The 16,922-nt window shown below is 47.6% G+C and overlaps 1 protein-coding gene across 1 annotated transcript in view; it reads right to left on the bottom strand.

The window, feature by feature from the left end:
* LOC122930768 (amyloid beta precursor protein) overlaps positions 1-16,922 on the bottom strand; it is a 191,164-nt gene that overhangs the window by 107,365 nt on the left and 66,877 nt on the right. Inside the window, 2 exon segments of the mRNA XM_044284351.1 lie at positions 3,183-3,373; positions 7,657-7,769. Coding sequence (XP_044140286.1) covers positions 3,183-3,373; positions 7,657-7,769 — 304 coding nt within the window.

Genomic DNA, 16,922 nt, shown 5'->3' on the forward strand with positions numbered 1-16,922 from the left:
ACCATTTTGTGGGACATACGCGTTTATGATCATTTGGTGTTGCACCTTTTGTGATGCGAAGTGACAAAAAATTGCTTGTTTTGACAGTTTTTTTTTTTTTACGGTGTTCACCTGAGGGGTTAGCTCATGTGATATTTTTATAGAGCTGGTTTTTACGGACGCGGCAATACCTAATATGTATACTTTTTTTATTTGTTTTACTTTAACACAATAATAGCATTTTTGAAACAAAAAAAATGATGTTTTAGTGTCTCCATGTTCTAAGAGCTATAGTTTTTTTTATTTTTTGAGAGATTTTCTTATGTAGGGGCTCATTTTTTGCGGGATGAGGTGACTGTTTTATTGGTACCATTTTGTGGGACATACGCGTTTTTGATCACTTGGTGTTGCACCTTTTGTGATGCAAGGTGACAAAAATTGCTTGTTTTGACACCGTTTTTTTTTTTTTTTTTTACGGTGTTCATCTGAGGGGTTAGGTCATGTGATATTTTTATAGAGCTGGTTTTTACGGATGTGACAATACCAAATATGTCTATTTTATTTTATTTTTTCTATTTTGAAAATTTTGTGAAACTTTTGTGAAACTTTTTTTATTTTATTTTTTCAACCCTTTATTTTTTTTATTTTATTTTACACTTTTCGTCCCCCATAAGGTCATACAAGACCTCTGGGGGACATTTGCTTCACTTTTTCATTTTTTTTTCACTGTTGATTTCTCCTGTAACTGGGGCTGACATAGTAGCCCCAGTTACAGAAGAAATGCACCCCCCAGAGAGGCTGTACAGCATGATTCTGCGCTGTACAGCCTCAGAGCAGGGCTGATCGAGGTCTCTGTAAGACCTCACACAGCTCCTGCACGCTCCGGTCCCGGCGGTCACATGACCGCCGGGCCGGAACAGGAAGCGCATAGCGCTTCCTGCTCTGCATACACAGCGCTCGGTGAGCGCTGTGTCTGCAGCGATCCGGAAAGCAGGGACACCTGGGAACTGTCCCTGCCTTATCTCTGGGTTGCCCTGCTGTCACTGACAGCGGGCAACCCGATCAGCAGCTGCACGATTAGCGTGCAGCTGCTGTTTCTGAAAGGACGTTTTAAAACATGCTTTCAGAAATAGAGGTCCACCCATAGGACGTTTATATCCTATGGGCGGACGGAAAGTGGTTAAGGACATGGTACAAGCATGTAACCGTAACTGTATTGCAAACAACCAGCTGTAATATAGACAGCGGAATCAAAAGGCCCCAGAAGGGCTTAAAAAGGCCTCAAATAAAAGATACATAGGCCCATAACTCTAGACAAACGTTGACATAAAAGAGGGGAAGACAAGACGACACACACTAGGAGGGGTGGGGGAAGGGGAAAAATCGTAGGGCATAGCAGGTGAATCACTAGGCACTTAGGGAGGGGAATCAGGGAGAACCCCAGAAGCTACCCAGACCGAGAAAGAGGAAGAGGCTCTAAACCTGGACCATGGCTTAAAAGGTCCTCTTTAAAGGGGTTGTCCGACAAAAAATATTCTGCAGTTTTCAAACAAGTCCCTGAATCTGAATAGTTTTGTAATTGCATGTAACTAATAATTTAGTATAGCCAGTGAGTTATTCAATAAAATGTATCTGATTAGTGCCACCTGCTGTTTGTTCTTTTTCTGCTTTCTCTGTCCGCCTTGCTGAGGTGGACGTGCATGCTCAGTTCCATCCTTCCACTGCCTCCTGAGCTGTGATCGGGAGAGCATGGACACGCCCCCTGAGCTGTGATAGGAAGAGCTGAGACACGCCCCCTGAGCTGCAGCAGGAAAGACACTCCCCTTGAGCTGTCTCCTTGATATAAATGCAGCAGAAGAATGAATGGAGCCATGTGAGGTGCAGGGCTGGTTCTGGCTTTATTAGAAAGAGTTTGTTATGTGTTATAGGATTTCCGATTTATTTTATTTTTTTACATGGCATAACCCCTATTAGGTTATGGTTTTTAAGTGTGTCATTGACCCAGCTCATAATGACAGGTCATGCTAAAACACGAGGACAACTCCTGCGGACCCTAGGTAAGTGAATTAGCGAACTGCTCAAAGGGGATGACCAAATGATGCAAACTGGCACAGTAAACCTCACTCCACACTGCAGCAGCTACACTGAAGCCCCCTGCTGACCATGTGTACACACTGGACTGGGTGGCCGCAGCATTCATAGCTCTCAACATGATGGCAGTGAAGTTATTTACTTATGGGTTCAACTGGCTGCATCCACATCCGACATTCTGCACGCACAGAAGATTCTGCTGTCTGTGTCTGCGCGGGTGCAGAACACCTTGGAGGTCTGACCTCTAGGATCCCCATCATTCCCTTCACAGCAGAGTTCTCAAGCACCCACCTCCACAGGGAACTGTAGCCGATCTGATTCACTTCAAAGACAGCACTAAATCAGAGCTGCGGCTCTTCATTCTCAGAATCCGTGGGCGTCTTCGAGGTTTCACCCTCACAGATCATAAAGTGATAGTGTATCCTAGTGATAGGCATCAACCTCTGGGGTCCGCTATCAAGAACAGGGCCCCAGAATGAATAGAGAGCATGCCGTGCTTGCTAGGTTTTCTCCACTGACTGCAATAGGACTTCCGAAAATAGTTTATCACAGTTGGGACCTGCACCTATCAGACATTTATGGCATACTCTATAGCTATGCCATAAAAGTCCAGGTGGGCATACCCTTTTAAATACTACAATTCTGCTGCCACCACTAGGGGGAGCTTTAACTCTTTCTGTATACTGTTTCTACATTGACTTCATTAGTAGAATGGTCTGCAGTAAGGTTTACTGCCCTCTAGTGGTGGCCTTTTAGACAGGGAATTCAGAGCTCAGTCTGCTACAAAGATATTTTAAAAAATTAGCCAGTGAAGAACTTGGATCGATTTAAAGACTAATGTTCAAGGGTCTGCATTCCCTATGAATGTCAACTTTTATACTATTATTGCAGTTCAGTTCCTCCCAGGCCTGCAGAAAAACGTCAAAGTTCATGCATTGTCCTGAAAATTTGGCAGAAGTATAACCCATTGTCTGGCAGTTTTGGCATAATAAGCCTCTTAAAAGAAATCAAATGTAAAAAAAAACAAAAAAACTAAACAGAAAAAAAAACTAAAAAAATAACATTTTTTGTGGGTGAAGTTTGTCTTTGTCAAAAATGATGACTGAGCTTACCTTCTGTCGGCATAGTCCGTGTCGGCGCCACCCCACCAGACGTCAGAATCGTCTTCAGTGTCGGCTGAGTCAAAGTTGTCATTTTCGTCGGCGGCAGGACAGCAGACAAACTCCACGCCCCGGAACTTGTCAATGCCGCAGGGCAGCAGCATGCCGTAGTCATGGAGGCTCATGCTCCTCTCACTGCAAGACTGGAAAACGGTAAAGCTCGGTTACAATACAGCAGACGCCTGGCGTATAACCTTCCGTATAGTCCGGAACGCACTTCATTGGCTTCCTACAGAATGTGCGCTTCAGATAACTGCATTAGCTACGTATTAGAGCAGATAGAGGTTGCTTTGACACTTTACATTAATTGCTGTAGTATTATAGAGGTGTAGCAGAGCTGAGTTTGTTAGGCGACGTTCACAGTAGCGTTTGGAATCCGGTAGCCTAATTCGGCTGAGTAACGCGGGGCCCCTGTTGACCATAATGGGATCCGGCAGTTATCTGTCCGCTTTTCTGGCATAAATACCGGGGTTTTGGCGGGCAAAAAACATTGAAGGCAATGGTTTTTGGTCCGACCTACAGCTGGTATTGGTGCCGGATCAGCGTAAGTTGGCCATGAGTATCTAATGTTTCCAGGAACCTCCTGATATCGTGGATAAGAAAGATCAGGCATACTGGGTTTTAACATGCCCGATCTTCTGTTCTTGAACACTGATGGCCTATCCCAAGGACAGGAAATCATTGCTAAGGTCCTTCCTGGAAGCCCCCTTTAACCCTGCCTACTGGTAATGATCTATATGACGACATTCAGGGGATTTAGAGCGGGCCATAACTCTTATGTATTTTAATGGCTGCTGGTGGGGACATCTGGATACAATATCAATATAACATAGCTCATACAAGCCTTGAGGCTATGTCTATTTTCCAGCTGCTTTTTGTTACAGTGTATCAGTCTAGGTTACAACTATCAGTGTGTGCTGCTGCTGTGCTTGATTTCCTATAACGATACATTGTAACAAGCACTGTGCTGTGTGAAAGTAGGGCTAAGGCTAATGTTAACAATGGTGGCCAACACTGCACAGTGTACTGCGCTATGGACAGAAACCATTACGAAAACCTGATGGAACCCTTTATGGTCAAAGCGGACCGTCGTGACAATCGTTGGTGTCCATCATATAATGGATCCTTAATATTGAATGCCACATGTGAACAGAGCCTTTTAGTCGGAGGTGTTTTTAGCCTGTGAATGTAAAAAGGAATGTTTCCATTCAAAGACAGCAAGCAGCTATCCTGAAAATAGGGAGGAATCAAATCAGGATATTAAAAAATTTCAGAATTTTTCTTTATACGACGATTAAAGGGGTTTTCAACACAAACAACCTGATGACCTATCCATAGACTGGTCAGACTGGGGGTGGTCCAACACACAGCCACAGGGTCCAGAAGTAAACACTATATGGAACCGTAAAACCACAGCTCCGTACACTGTGTAGTGGCTGTTCTTAGGTACTGCAAGTGATGCTCCAATTCAAGCGAATGATAGCTTACCTGCAGTACCCAAGAATGGCCACTACACAGTGTAGAGAGCTGTGGTGCTCACTGCATACTTCTGGAACTTGCGGCTGCTGCTAACTGCTATCCAGTGGGGGCACAGTGTATCAGCCTGTATTAATGTGAATTCTGGGAATAAGTATATATCATTTATTTTTTACCCGAATGCCACCAACTGTATTACTGTGAATTCTAAGATTCAGGAAGAAAATACGTTTATTGCTTATAAGGCGATATAAAGAGCTCCATTGAGGACATCATCAGGGTAAGATGTCTCTTGCAACCCTCACCTGTCTTTGTATCACATGGGTGTCGGCCAGGTGCCATGTTGAGAAGTGGTCGATGGGGAGCTGGCTAATTTGTTCACAGCTTTGGTGACCGTTACTTACTTTACTTTTGTATATATCTTTTATCATAACCTTGTAACTTTTTACTCACCTAAGTCACGTTAAGCCTATTTATTCCCGAGTCTCAGAATTCACTGTAATGCACAGACCCCCACCAATCTCTTATCCTAGGGATAGGTCATCAATGCTCAATTGGCGAGAGCAGAGGTGCACCCACGGCAAATAATGTAATAAGGACCCTGCTGGTGCTCATTGGCGCTATAGCTGCTCTTTGTTTGCTACGCCCATAGGAGGTGGAAAAGGGGCTGCTGTGTTCCAGCAGAATCAGACACTGTTTCTGCTGAACATGGGGGTCCTAATCTCCACTGATCAAGCACAGACGGCCTATCCAAGGGGTTCTCTATCAATTCTTCAGTCCCAGAAACCACTTTAACGAACACACGACTCGCACTGCGGTATCCACAGCCTCGCCCCTTCTGTTTACAGTCTCGTTTTACGGAGCCGTCTTCACTTGTCTGTTCTAATAAATGTTATTTAGCTAATAAAATGTCACTTAACTGCAAATGTTCTCCTGATCTACATCTGATCTGCCGGGACTCGCTGCCTGATCTGGTATTCATAGCGGAAAGGGGTAAAGCCGGAGAAAAATATGGCCGCTCAAATAAGTATGGGAGCGTGTGTGAATAATATAAGCATTATAATGCACCGATAAACACGTGACTGTGGTAAAGTCTAAAAAATAAACCTGTAAATGTCATGTAATAATGCTCCAGACTTAGCAGAGCTGAGTTTGTCATTATTGTTTATGTAACCCAATGTGAAATCAACGTGTGTTCTCCATGGTTTTCTATTGGATTGCAGAATTAGGCAGCTAGCACAAAAGGAACGGTTTGGTCACAAATTCAGCTCTGCTACAACTTCATTAAACAAGACTAAAGCTGCTAATGAGCATTGGCCAAACCCAGACTGGCTGACCCTCTAATGTGTTTGAGAGTGTCCTAATACTCTCCCTACAGATGCCGGGTAAAAAGAAGGATCAGGCAGTTGGATTTCAACATGCCTGATCCTTTGTTCTCATGGGGCAGCTTAGGCATGCACACTCAGTCGAGCCCGGCAGCATGTGTATGTGGTGGTGGGGGGAGGGATAGCTGTGGGCTGAACCGTTCCTGAAGGTGTATGGCCACTTTCATCCATTGGACTGCAAGTAAACGTTGCAAGCCAGAACAAAAGAAACCGTTTTCTCGCAGGTCCAGCTCTGCTACATCTGTGTGCAGAGGTTTCCCAAACATGACTTAAGCAACAACAGCAGCTCTGTATATGAAAAGCTGTGCTCTTGTAAAACAGGAGTGCCGTTAACCACTGGTGGGATATCAATATGGAACATGCTTGTTGACAGTTTCCAGGAGATCGATTTCCATTTACGCTGCATGGAAATCTTTTCTTCTATACAAAAATACTGCGTTATTTCCACACAAATGCCACGGCTAAAGGGCAGCTGTAAAGTCAATAGGAAATATGAAATGCATGACATTTTTCTGTCATATTTTGTCTCACTTGCGTGATACAAGGTGGTGTTGGGGGGGGGGGGGGAGATATGCCTGTTTTTCATTCAGTTTTTTTTCCCCGTAGGGCGAGAAAACAATGTCAAAAATGAAAAATGTGTAACCCAAAAAAAAATACACTTTTAAAACGTGAACGAATTTCAAGGTGTTTTTTAGCCTCCCGCGCCCAAAAACTGACAGCAGTGTCCACGGCAGGGTGCGTGGTGTCCACCTGTTATTGTTTTCAATGAATGGGCAGCGCTGAAGTTTGCACGCCCAGCAGTTTAAAGCTGTGACTGCGCTAAGAAGGGACATGTGACGCAGCGCCCCGGTGGACGTTGCGGCAGGTGTCAGTTCGTAGTTCAGCTCCATTCAATGGCTATAAACCATGAGCCGGTCTGTGGCAGCCAAAGTGAAAAACTGAGGCAAATGAAAACTGGCTTCAGGTGCGCATAGCAACCAATCAGATTCCATCTTTCATTTTTATCAGCTCCTTTAGAAAATGAAAGGATCAATCTGATTGGTTGCTATGGGCAACTGAGTCAGTTTTCCCAGGCCCCAGTTTTGATAAGTCTCCCATAGTGTTTTGTTGAATATAAAACTTCTGTATAGGATATAATAAAAAAAAAGTCACTGATATCAGCAAGGCTACATGCACACTAACGTGGTTTGGTTCAGCATTGGAGCCGCATTTTTTGCGGCTCGGGTGCGGACCCATTCACTTTAATGGGGCCGCAAAAGATGAGGACAGCACTCAGTGTGCTGTCCGCATCCGTTGCTCCGTTCCGTAGCCCCGCGTCTGTTTTGCGGACAAGGATAGGCATGGTTACAATGGATCTGCAAAAAAAAATAAAAAATGGATGCCATATGGACGTTATCCTTTTTTTTGCGGACTGCAAAACACATACAATCGTGTGCATCTAGCCTTAATCAGGGACTGTCAGGCGGCTTCTGCTGCTGGAGGCCTGAGCGGCAGGTCTGCGGAGATCTAACTCACCGATAGACATGGTGACATTTTATAATGAATACATTTAGCATGTCCGTTACCTCTTTGGCAACAGTGTGCCAGTGCAGATGCGTCTCACAGATATCCATCTTCTCCTGGTGAAGGAAACGGCATTTGTCAGGAACCAGAAGAGCGTCGCTCACAAATTCCCCGACTGCAAGACAAACACAACAAATAATGATTAAAAGGGGCACTCCAAACAAATCCCTGTGTAATGTGCAGTGCAGGCCCTGAAGGGGGCGGAGCATGACACAGGGAGTCTCTGATGCGCTCTAAATATCTGTGTCATGCCCCGCCCCTTTAGGCTATCGAATACTGAGTCTATGTACCGTAAATGCCTGTAAAATGACAAGTTATGCATCTAATATTGGTTTATAATAAGAGCCATTTTCAACATCTCTGCTTGTGTCAGTGAAGGAAAACATACATTATATACAATATTGACATATGCATCCTCCACTTGTTTCCACCTAACTTTAAGGACTTAGGGTACATGCACACGACCGTTACGTTAGTCCGCATTTTTTTTGTGGGAGGCACATGGACCAATTCATTTCTATGAGCCCTGAACAAATGTAGATAGCAAACAAATGTCATCTGTATGCTGTCTGCGGCTGCGAGCCTAAAATTAAAGAACATGTCCTATTCTTCTCCATATTCCAGTAAAAAATAGGCAGTTTTTCAAAGGGGCCTAAGAAAAGTGCGGCATGCACACAGACCGCATCTGTATTCTTGCGATCAGCGAACCACAAAACGGATGCGGTCGTGTGAACGCTCACTAATAATGAGATCAGTTTTGTTTTCTAGTGGTTTCCATAGTGTATAGCGACGAACAGTGCAACCTGCAGAGATATTCTTTCCATCATCCCTGTCGAGACAGTCGGTGTTGTCTCTGATGGCAGTGTGAACACCAGTAGTGCGACCAAGGATCGCCGTGCAGCCATAAAATTTTATGGGGTTGCAGCACGACTCACAATTGCCTCCAATGCAATCCCGGAAACACAAAAGAATTCAGCAGCGTCAAATTTTTGCAATTCTGGGGTTGTGATCATGGCAACTTCCCAATCACGTGATTTAATAGGCGCATGTTCGACCAGCTCAGTGAGACAAACAAAAAGTAAGGAACGGAACAAACAGCAGGTGGCGCTATACAGATACACATTTTTGATTAGCTCAGTGGCTATGCAAATTTTTTAATTACATACAATTAGAAAAGTATTCAGATCCAGGTGCTGGTTTCAAAAATGTAGAATATGCTTCGCAACATTTTACGTATTGACCCCAAAGCCAGCGGGAGTTGTAGACCCCTATACAGTTATCCTAAACTGCTGTCAGGTGTGTCATTTATCAAGTCAGCCATCCAAGCAGCACAGCGGGGAGCAAATCTAGAGGAAAAATGGGGTCAGGGGCAGATAGCAAAGCAGTACATGAGACGTGCCCCACTGTGCGGAACATGGCGGGACCCAGGCTCCGGAGGAACATAAAGCTATAGGAATAGGAGTTCTTTCACTGCAGGAAGTTCTCCCGACACAGCCCCAAATTCCAGCAGGAAAGACCGAAGAATAGAGATGGGAAGAAATCTGGAAAAACAAGACTTCATGCTGGTCAGTGCAAATGGAGGAGAACATCACCCATGTGAAAACTCAACGAATACCCATCATACCTCATTAACGAGGGTGAAAGGAGTCAACTAATTTCTATGGACCCCGGTGGACCTCCGAAGGTGCATGTGGCTCTCAGGCTTATCGTTTGATGGAGGTCTCAAGCAGGGACCCCCCCCCCCCTCTACCCATAGACATTACATAAAGCTCCTGGGCCCCAATACTAGTGACTTCTTATGTGGAAGACAGTCCTTTAGGTCCCTGCTGGCCCAAAGCCCTAGGTTATGATTGTTACCTCTGTATCTCAGCCTCTAATCTCATAGTTGCCAACTATCCCGAATTTACCGAGACTGTCTCCGAGTCTTCCTGCCCCGAGCTGAAAAGGGGAAGGGCTAACAGAAATCCCACCTACAATTGGGTGTTTCCAGCCATTCCGGGGCGGGGCTTATGATGCATTGCCAAACAGGATCCCCTTTTATCAAAACAGGCTCTAATAAGCAGACTTCCAGAAAAAGGGGAGGCCTACCTGATTCCAGGAAGAGTTGGGAAAATATTCCGGGTGCTGCGGGACCCTCTCTGCCATAAGGGATTTTGCATCATGTGACAAAGTGAAGGGGACTGCACTGCATCACATAAAGGGGGCAGCTATGACTAACCCATAATACCTGGTCTTGTAATAGGGCTTAATAATGTGGGTTGTCTCAAGCAGATCTACCCAGAGTCCAATGCCTCTTTGTACAGTAATGGGCACAAATCATCCAGACCCTTACTTCACTCTGTTCAAAATTTGAACCCCCTCGGCCCCCCAGGACATATACTCAGACTAAAGATGCCCATACACTTCACATAGCTGTCAGTCTAATGCTCACTCAGTCCATTACTATTGCTCTCCGCCATATACGTGCACAACCGGCTCCGCTGGGCATACATTTTCAGTGGGAACAGGGAAAAGCGCTGCTGTCAGGCGCGGTGACGTCAGCTAATCTCCTGCATAAGCAAAGGATTGGGAGTGTTGAAATCCAACATGTCCAGTCGCTCTTCTAGTAATCCCCATATAGATAAGATAGTCAGTCTATGCTGTTGAGCGTGGGCACTGTGAAGGGCTTGTCCGGTGTCAAGATACTGATGATCAGGGGTGGACTAGGGACTTAAAGTGTAGGCCCTGGGAAAAAAATATACTAAAAAAGAGGCTCCATGTTGCAGGGGGGTCCAGATTGACAGAAGACGAGACAACACAAGTAAGTGGGGTCAGCAATACCATAGCACAAAATACCGCCCCATCATAACCAAATACCACTGTGCAGCACAATATACTGCCACAAAAGTCCCTGTGGTGTCCAGCAATAGCTGCCATGTTCTGTCCTTCTCCTCCAGTTGTCTCTGATTAGGATATCGAGAAGGGAGCTTAGCAGGCGAGATGCGGGTCATGTACAGACACAGGCTGGGTACAAGAGGACTTGATTCTTACAGCGTTAATTACTGCTCAGAGCTCATTGTGTACCTGGCCGGTGGCAGAGAGGAGGGCATGGTCGGGCATCGACCCACTGGGACATTTCCCTGTAAGGTCTATGGCCAATCTGCCCCTGATGATGACCTCAGGATAGGTCATCAATATGAGATCGGTGGAGCTCCGACTCCTGGTTTCCCCACTGATCAGCGGCGCCTTCCTCTTTCTGGTGGTGGTGCAGTGTAATTACAGCTTAAGTGAATGGTATGAACAGCTGCAATTACCCAAAGCGGACGGCATGCAGGTAAACCTTGAATATGGAACAGCGCTCGCACGAGTGGTACGACCCCTTCAAACAGGTGATCAGTGGAAATGCCGGTAGTCAGACCCCCGCCGATCTAAAATTGATGAGGACTGGTTATCAATATCCTGAAACCGGACAACCCCTTCAACAAACATTGACCAGTCTGTACCTATGGGGGCCATGCACACATCCCATTTTTTTTGCCTGATCCGCAAATCTCACCCCAGATCATATTTCTCAGAAAAGCCCTTTCTACTGATGGAGTGAGAAAAATATGGAACGCGCACAGAAACTGTCCGTATTCTGTGGACCGAAATATGGACACGAGGCCTTACTTGTCCTATCTGAGGCTGACCGAGTTGTAAGCAGTAATGGCGATGTCCTATACCAGGGATGCTCAAACTGCGGCCCTCCAGCTGTTACAAAACTACAACTCTCAGCATGCCCTAATAGCTGTAGGCTGTCCAGGTTGTAGTTGTAGTTTTGCAACAGCTGGAGGGCCGCAGGTTGAGCATCCCTGTCCTATACATATGTTACCACACCAGTCCCTTCTTGGGATGGAAAATTCTTTAATCTGTCAACAATTAGAAGCGGTAACATCTAGATGATAAAATATTCTGGATTATTGGACTCGCAAGTAACGACTAGTAAAAGGCAGACAATCCTCCTCAGGCCTTATGCACACAACCGTGTCTGTACCGTGGTCTGCAAACCACGGATTCACTAAATCTCACTTCTGTCCCTTTTGCGGAAAGGAATAGGAAATGTTCTACAATTTTCGGAACGAACGTACGGATGCTGGCAGCGCACGGATGAAATCCATTAATTTTCACGGACCCAAAGAAATGAACTGGTCTGTTCGCAATCCATGAAAAAAATGCAGACTGGACATGGACGCAAAATACGGTGGTGTGCATGAGGCCAATCTTTCGCTTCTGGTCTTGTGAAACTTCATATAATATTGCCTGATTATCAGATGCCCGATTAAAGCAAGAAAAGACGAGGCCACAAGCAGAACTCGGCTCTAATATAACGCGGCGTCCTGCGGATGTATAGGAGAGAAGAGGACAGCGGTAAATTGTGCACTTGGGAGCTGCCACCCCAGGAACCTCTGATGTCTCATGCGCTGACTACGCCAACAGGATTTAAAGTGATTGACGGAGGAAGCTCGTATCGTACAGCCCTTGGACGGAAAACAACTTGCACAAGTTTGCCAAATCTGGAAATGGAAGCAATGATGGCCTGTCCGAAACAGACGGAAGCTCCCACAGACCTGATCAGATGTGTCCGGTCCAAACCAAGGGAAACGCAGCGGTTCAGACAGGTGGAAAAGGGAGACTGAACTAAGCATGAAGGCCTGCACAGGAACTGCTAAATGGGTTACACTTTCACGGATGCGAAATAGCACTTGTGTATGAGTAATTATATATATAAAGAAATCAGAAGATATTACAGGTCATAAATCCCAAACGAGTGTTGTGCACATGCGCTGTAACGTGCAGAGAGACTGAGGAGCAGCTGAAGTGTCCCCATCATCTAACCTCAATGGTTTAGGTAGTTTCACACTAGCGTCGCTGGATTCCCTGCAACTGCCTTCCGGATCCAGCAATCTGTATGCAAACGGATACCATTTGTAGGCGGATCCGTCTCACAAATGTACTGCAATACCGGTTCTGTCTCTCCAGCTGTCATCCGGAAAAATGGATCCGATATTTATCTTTTTCAAATTTTTAAAGGTCTGCGCATGCGCAGACCTCAAAACCGGATCCGTTTTTCCAGAACACTTAGGGCCGGATCCAGCATTAATGCATTTCAATGTAAATTAATGCCAGATCCGGCATGTTGCGGTATTTTCTCCGTCCAAAAACCGTACAGTGACTGAACTGAAGACATCCTGATGCATCTTGAACGGATTTCTCTCCATTCAGAATGCCCCTGTGACGGAACTCAATACCGAAAAAGAAAAACGCTAGTGTGAAAGTACCCTTAGGGCTCATGCAAACTTATTTTTTGTCTGTTCCAGTTTTTTTTGTAGCCGTAGTGCACCTATTGGAGGGGAAGGAAGGAGGTGGTTTGGGGGGGAAGGAAGGAAGGAGGGAGGAGGTTTGGGGGGGGGGGAAGGAAAGGAAGGAGGAGGTTTGGGGGGGGGGGGGAAGGAAAGGAAGGAGGAGGTTTGGGGGGGGGGAAGGAAGGAGGAGGTTTGGGGGGGGAGGATAGAGGAGGTTTGTGGGGGGGAAGGAAGGAGGAGGTGGGGGGGGGAAGGAAGGAGGAGGTGGGGGGGAAGGAAGGAGGAGGTGGGGGGGGAAGGAAGGAGGAGGTGGGGGGGGAAGGAAGGAGGAGGTGGGGGGGAAGGAAGGAGGAGGTGGGGGGGAAGGAGGAGGTTTGGGGGGGAAGGAGGAGGTTTGGGGGGGGGAAGGAGGAGGTTTGGGGGGGGAAGGAGGAGGTTTGGGGGGGAAGAAAGGAGGAGGTTTGGGGGGAAGAAAGGAGGAGGTTTGGGGGGGAAGGAAGGAGGAGGTTTGGGGGGAAGGAAGGAGGAGGTTTGGGGGGAAGGAAGGAGAAGGTTTGGGGGGGGGGAAGGAGAAGGTTGGGGGGAAGGAAGGAGGAGGTTTGGGGGGGGGGGGAAGGAAAGGAAGGAGGAGGTTTGGGGGGGAAGGAGGGAGGAGGTTTGGGGGGGAAGGAGGGAGGAGGTTTGGGGGGGAAGGAGGGAGGAGGTTTGGGGGGGGGGAAGGAGGAGGTTTGGGGGGGGAAGGAGCAGGTTTGGGGGGATAGGAAGGAGGAGGTTGGGGGGGGGAGGAAGGAGGAGGTTTGGGGGGGGGGGGGGAGGAAGGAGGAGGTTTGGGGGGGGGGGGAGGAAGGAGGAGGTTTGGGGGGGAGGAAGGAGGAGGTTTGGGGGGGGAGGAAGGAGGAGGTTTGGGGGGGGAGGAAGGAGGAGGTTGGGGGGGAAGGAAGGAGGGGGTGGGGGGGAAGGAAGGAGGAGGTTTGAGGGGGGGGGGGGAGGTGGGGGTAGGGGGGAAGGAAGGGCCGGATCCAGCATTAATGCATTTCAATGTAAATTAATGCCAGATCCGGCATGTTGCGGTATTTTCTCCGTCCAAAAAACGTACAGTGACTGAACTGAAGACATCCTGATGCATCTTGAACGGATTTCTCTCCATTCAGAATGCCCCTGTGACGGAACTCAATACCGAAAAAGAAAAACGCTAGTGTGAAAGTACCCTTAGGGCTCATGCAAACTTATTTTTTGTCTGTTCCATTTTTTTTTGTAGCCGTAGTGCACCTATTGGAGGGGAAGGAAGGAGGTGGTTTGGGGGGGAAGGAAGGAAGGAGGGAGGAGGTTTGGGGGGGGGGAAGGAAAGGAAGGAGGAGGTTTGGGGGGGGGAAGGAAAGGAAGGAGGAGGTTTGGGGGGGGGGGAAGAAAGGAGGAGGTTTGGGGGGGGGAAGGAAGGAGGAGGTTTGGGGGGGGAGGAAGGAGGAGGTTTGTGGGGGGGAAGGAAGGAGGAGGTTGGGGGGGGGGGAAGGAGGAGGTTTGGGGGGAGGAAGGAGGAGGTTTGGGGGGGGGGAAGGAAGGAGGGGGTGGGGGGGAAGGAAGGAGGGGGTGGGGGGGAAGGAAGGAGGAGGTTTGGGGGGGAGGTGGGGGTAGGGGAGGAGGTTTGGGGGGGAAGGAAGGAGGAGGTTTGGGGGGGAAGGAAGGAGGAGGTTTGGGGGGGAAGGAGGGAGGAGGTTTGGGGGGGAAGGAGGGAGGAGGTTTGGGGGGGGAAGGAGGGAGGAGGTTTGGGGGGGAAGGAGGGAGGAGGTTTGGGGGGGAAGGAGGGAGGAGGTTTGGGGGGAAGGAAGGGAGGAGGTTTGGGGGGGAAGGAAGGAGGAGGTTTGGGGGGGAAGGAAGGAGGAGGTTTGGGGGGGAAGGAAGGAGGAGGTTTGGGGGGGAAGGAAGGAGAAGGTTTGGGGGGGGAGGAAGGAGAAGGTTGGGGGGGAAGGAAGGAGGAGGTTTGGGGGGGAGGAAAGGAGGAGGTTTGGGGTGGAGGGAAGGAGGAGGTTTGGGGTGGAGGGAAGGAGGAGGTTTGGGGTGGAGGGAAGGAGGAGGTTTGGGGTGGAGGGAAGGATCCACGATGCCGGATGTTTTCATGTGTGGGGTAAGTATAACCTCTGTGAGGGGCCCGGGCGTATGGGGAGGCATTCTTGGGGTAAATGCACACGTTCAGGATTCATGTGTGGAGAATCTGCACTGAAATCCACAAGTGTTTGCAGGAAAATTGGTGCAGATTTGATGCACATTTTCTGCATGCGGATTTTACGCTCTCCATTGAAGTGAACGGAGAAAATCAGATCAGGAAAAATAAAATAAAAATTGACATACTGCGGATTTTAAAATCCGCACAGAAAAATCCACACCATGCACATGAGAATTTCAAATTCTCATAGAATACAATGTACATGACCTACAGTGCGGATTTTCTACGCGAAAAATCCGCCTACAATCCTGATCATGTGCAATTAGCCTAATTTGTGGCAGAGCAGCCTCTTGAAGATTTTTTTTTTCTTTTCTCACCCTCCCTGCGGTCGTGCTGCGGCCCGCAATGCACGAACATCATCCGTGGGGCAGCAGCAGCGGATCGCGGACCCATTCGCTTTGATGGGTCCGCGATCCGGCTGTTCTGCAAAAAGATAGGACATGTTCCATCTTTTTGCGGAACGGAAGTACGGGACAAAACCCCATGGAAGCACTCCGTAGTGCTCCTGTAGGGTTCATTCCATGCTTCCATTTCGCATCTCCGGACCCATTGAAGTGAATGGGTCCGCATCCGTGATGCGGAATGGCCACAGAACGGCGCCCGTGTATTGCGGATCTGTAAATGCGGTCCGTAATACGGTAACGGGAAGCATAAGTTCGTGTGCAGGAGGCCTAAAACTTTCATAGAGGAATGGCTTTACAACCGGCACTTGAACTGTGTGCAACCCAGAGCCCGCTCGCTGCTGGTGATTCTGTTTGGGAGGAAGAAGCGGAGAACCAGCTTTCTGCCAATAATCTCCTTAAGCAAATCAGATGACGGGGATTGCTCTTTTTTTTATCTCCATACCCGTTTGATGTACGTGTTTGTGTTTCGTTGTCTTGCATGTTGAGCTCAAAATTGTGAAAATCTGATCTGGTGAGAAAAGTAAAGCAATACGGACTTAGGAGACCTGAACTGCGTTAGATATATGGCGCGCTTTATAACAAAGCCGGCTTTCTCCCGGGAAGCTGCGCGTTCCTATAAGAATTATCCGCCTCTCAATAATTCAACCAGATTTAATTAGATTCTGCATTCTGCAGCAGAGATGCAGATTTTCTGAAATGCGGTAGCAAAGGATCATGGCCCAGACAAAAGCCGTCAGGAAACACGTAGCCAACATCTGGACACGGGAGGTGAGCAGACAGCTAAGAGCGCGCTGGTATATAAAAAAAACAATGGGGCGAGGGTGGGTATCTGACTGCTTAGAGGGGGGTAAGGTTCAACAGATTGCAGAGTGGATATTTTGCAAAGTTTTCACCTTTTTTGACTATTTAGGACTCTAGTTTTAGAATCTTAATATACAAGCAGCTGTTGTTTTCCAGAATCTGCAATTGGCCCTGTGATACCGCCCCGCATCCAAACATTAACTCTCGCATGTGTAGTAGAAAGAGCTGCAAGATTTAATCCATATGCAAATGAGCAGGTAAGTGCACCGAGGGCGGGCCCACTCTATCCCTGCTTCCTCTGCCAGCCCCTCCCTTCCCTTCTTGATTGTCAGCAGACAGGTGAAGAATAAGACCAAGGAGGAGAGAGGAGGGGGCTGACAGAGGAAGAAGGAGGGGTGCATGGACCTGTCCTCGGTCCACTTAAAGGGAACCGGACATCAACTTAATGCTGCCCATACTAACGGCAGCATAAAGTAGAGACAGGTGGGTTGATTTCAGCGGTCTGTCATTTAAAAGTAAGT

Source organism: Bufo gargarizans, chromosome 3 (assembly GCF_014858855.1).
Source record: "Bufo gargarizans isolate SCDJY-AF-19 chromosome 3, ASM1485885v1, whole genome shotgun sequence".
Lineage (NCBI taxonomy): Eukaryota > Metazoa > Chordata > Amphibia > Anura > Bufonidae > Bufo > Bufo gargarizans.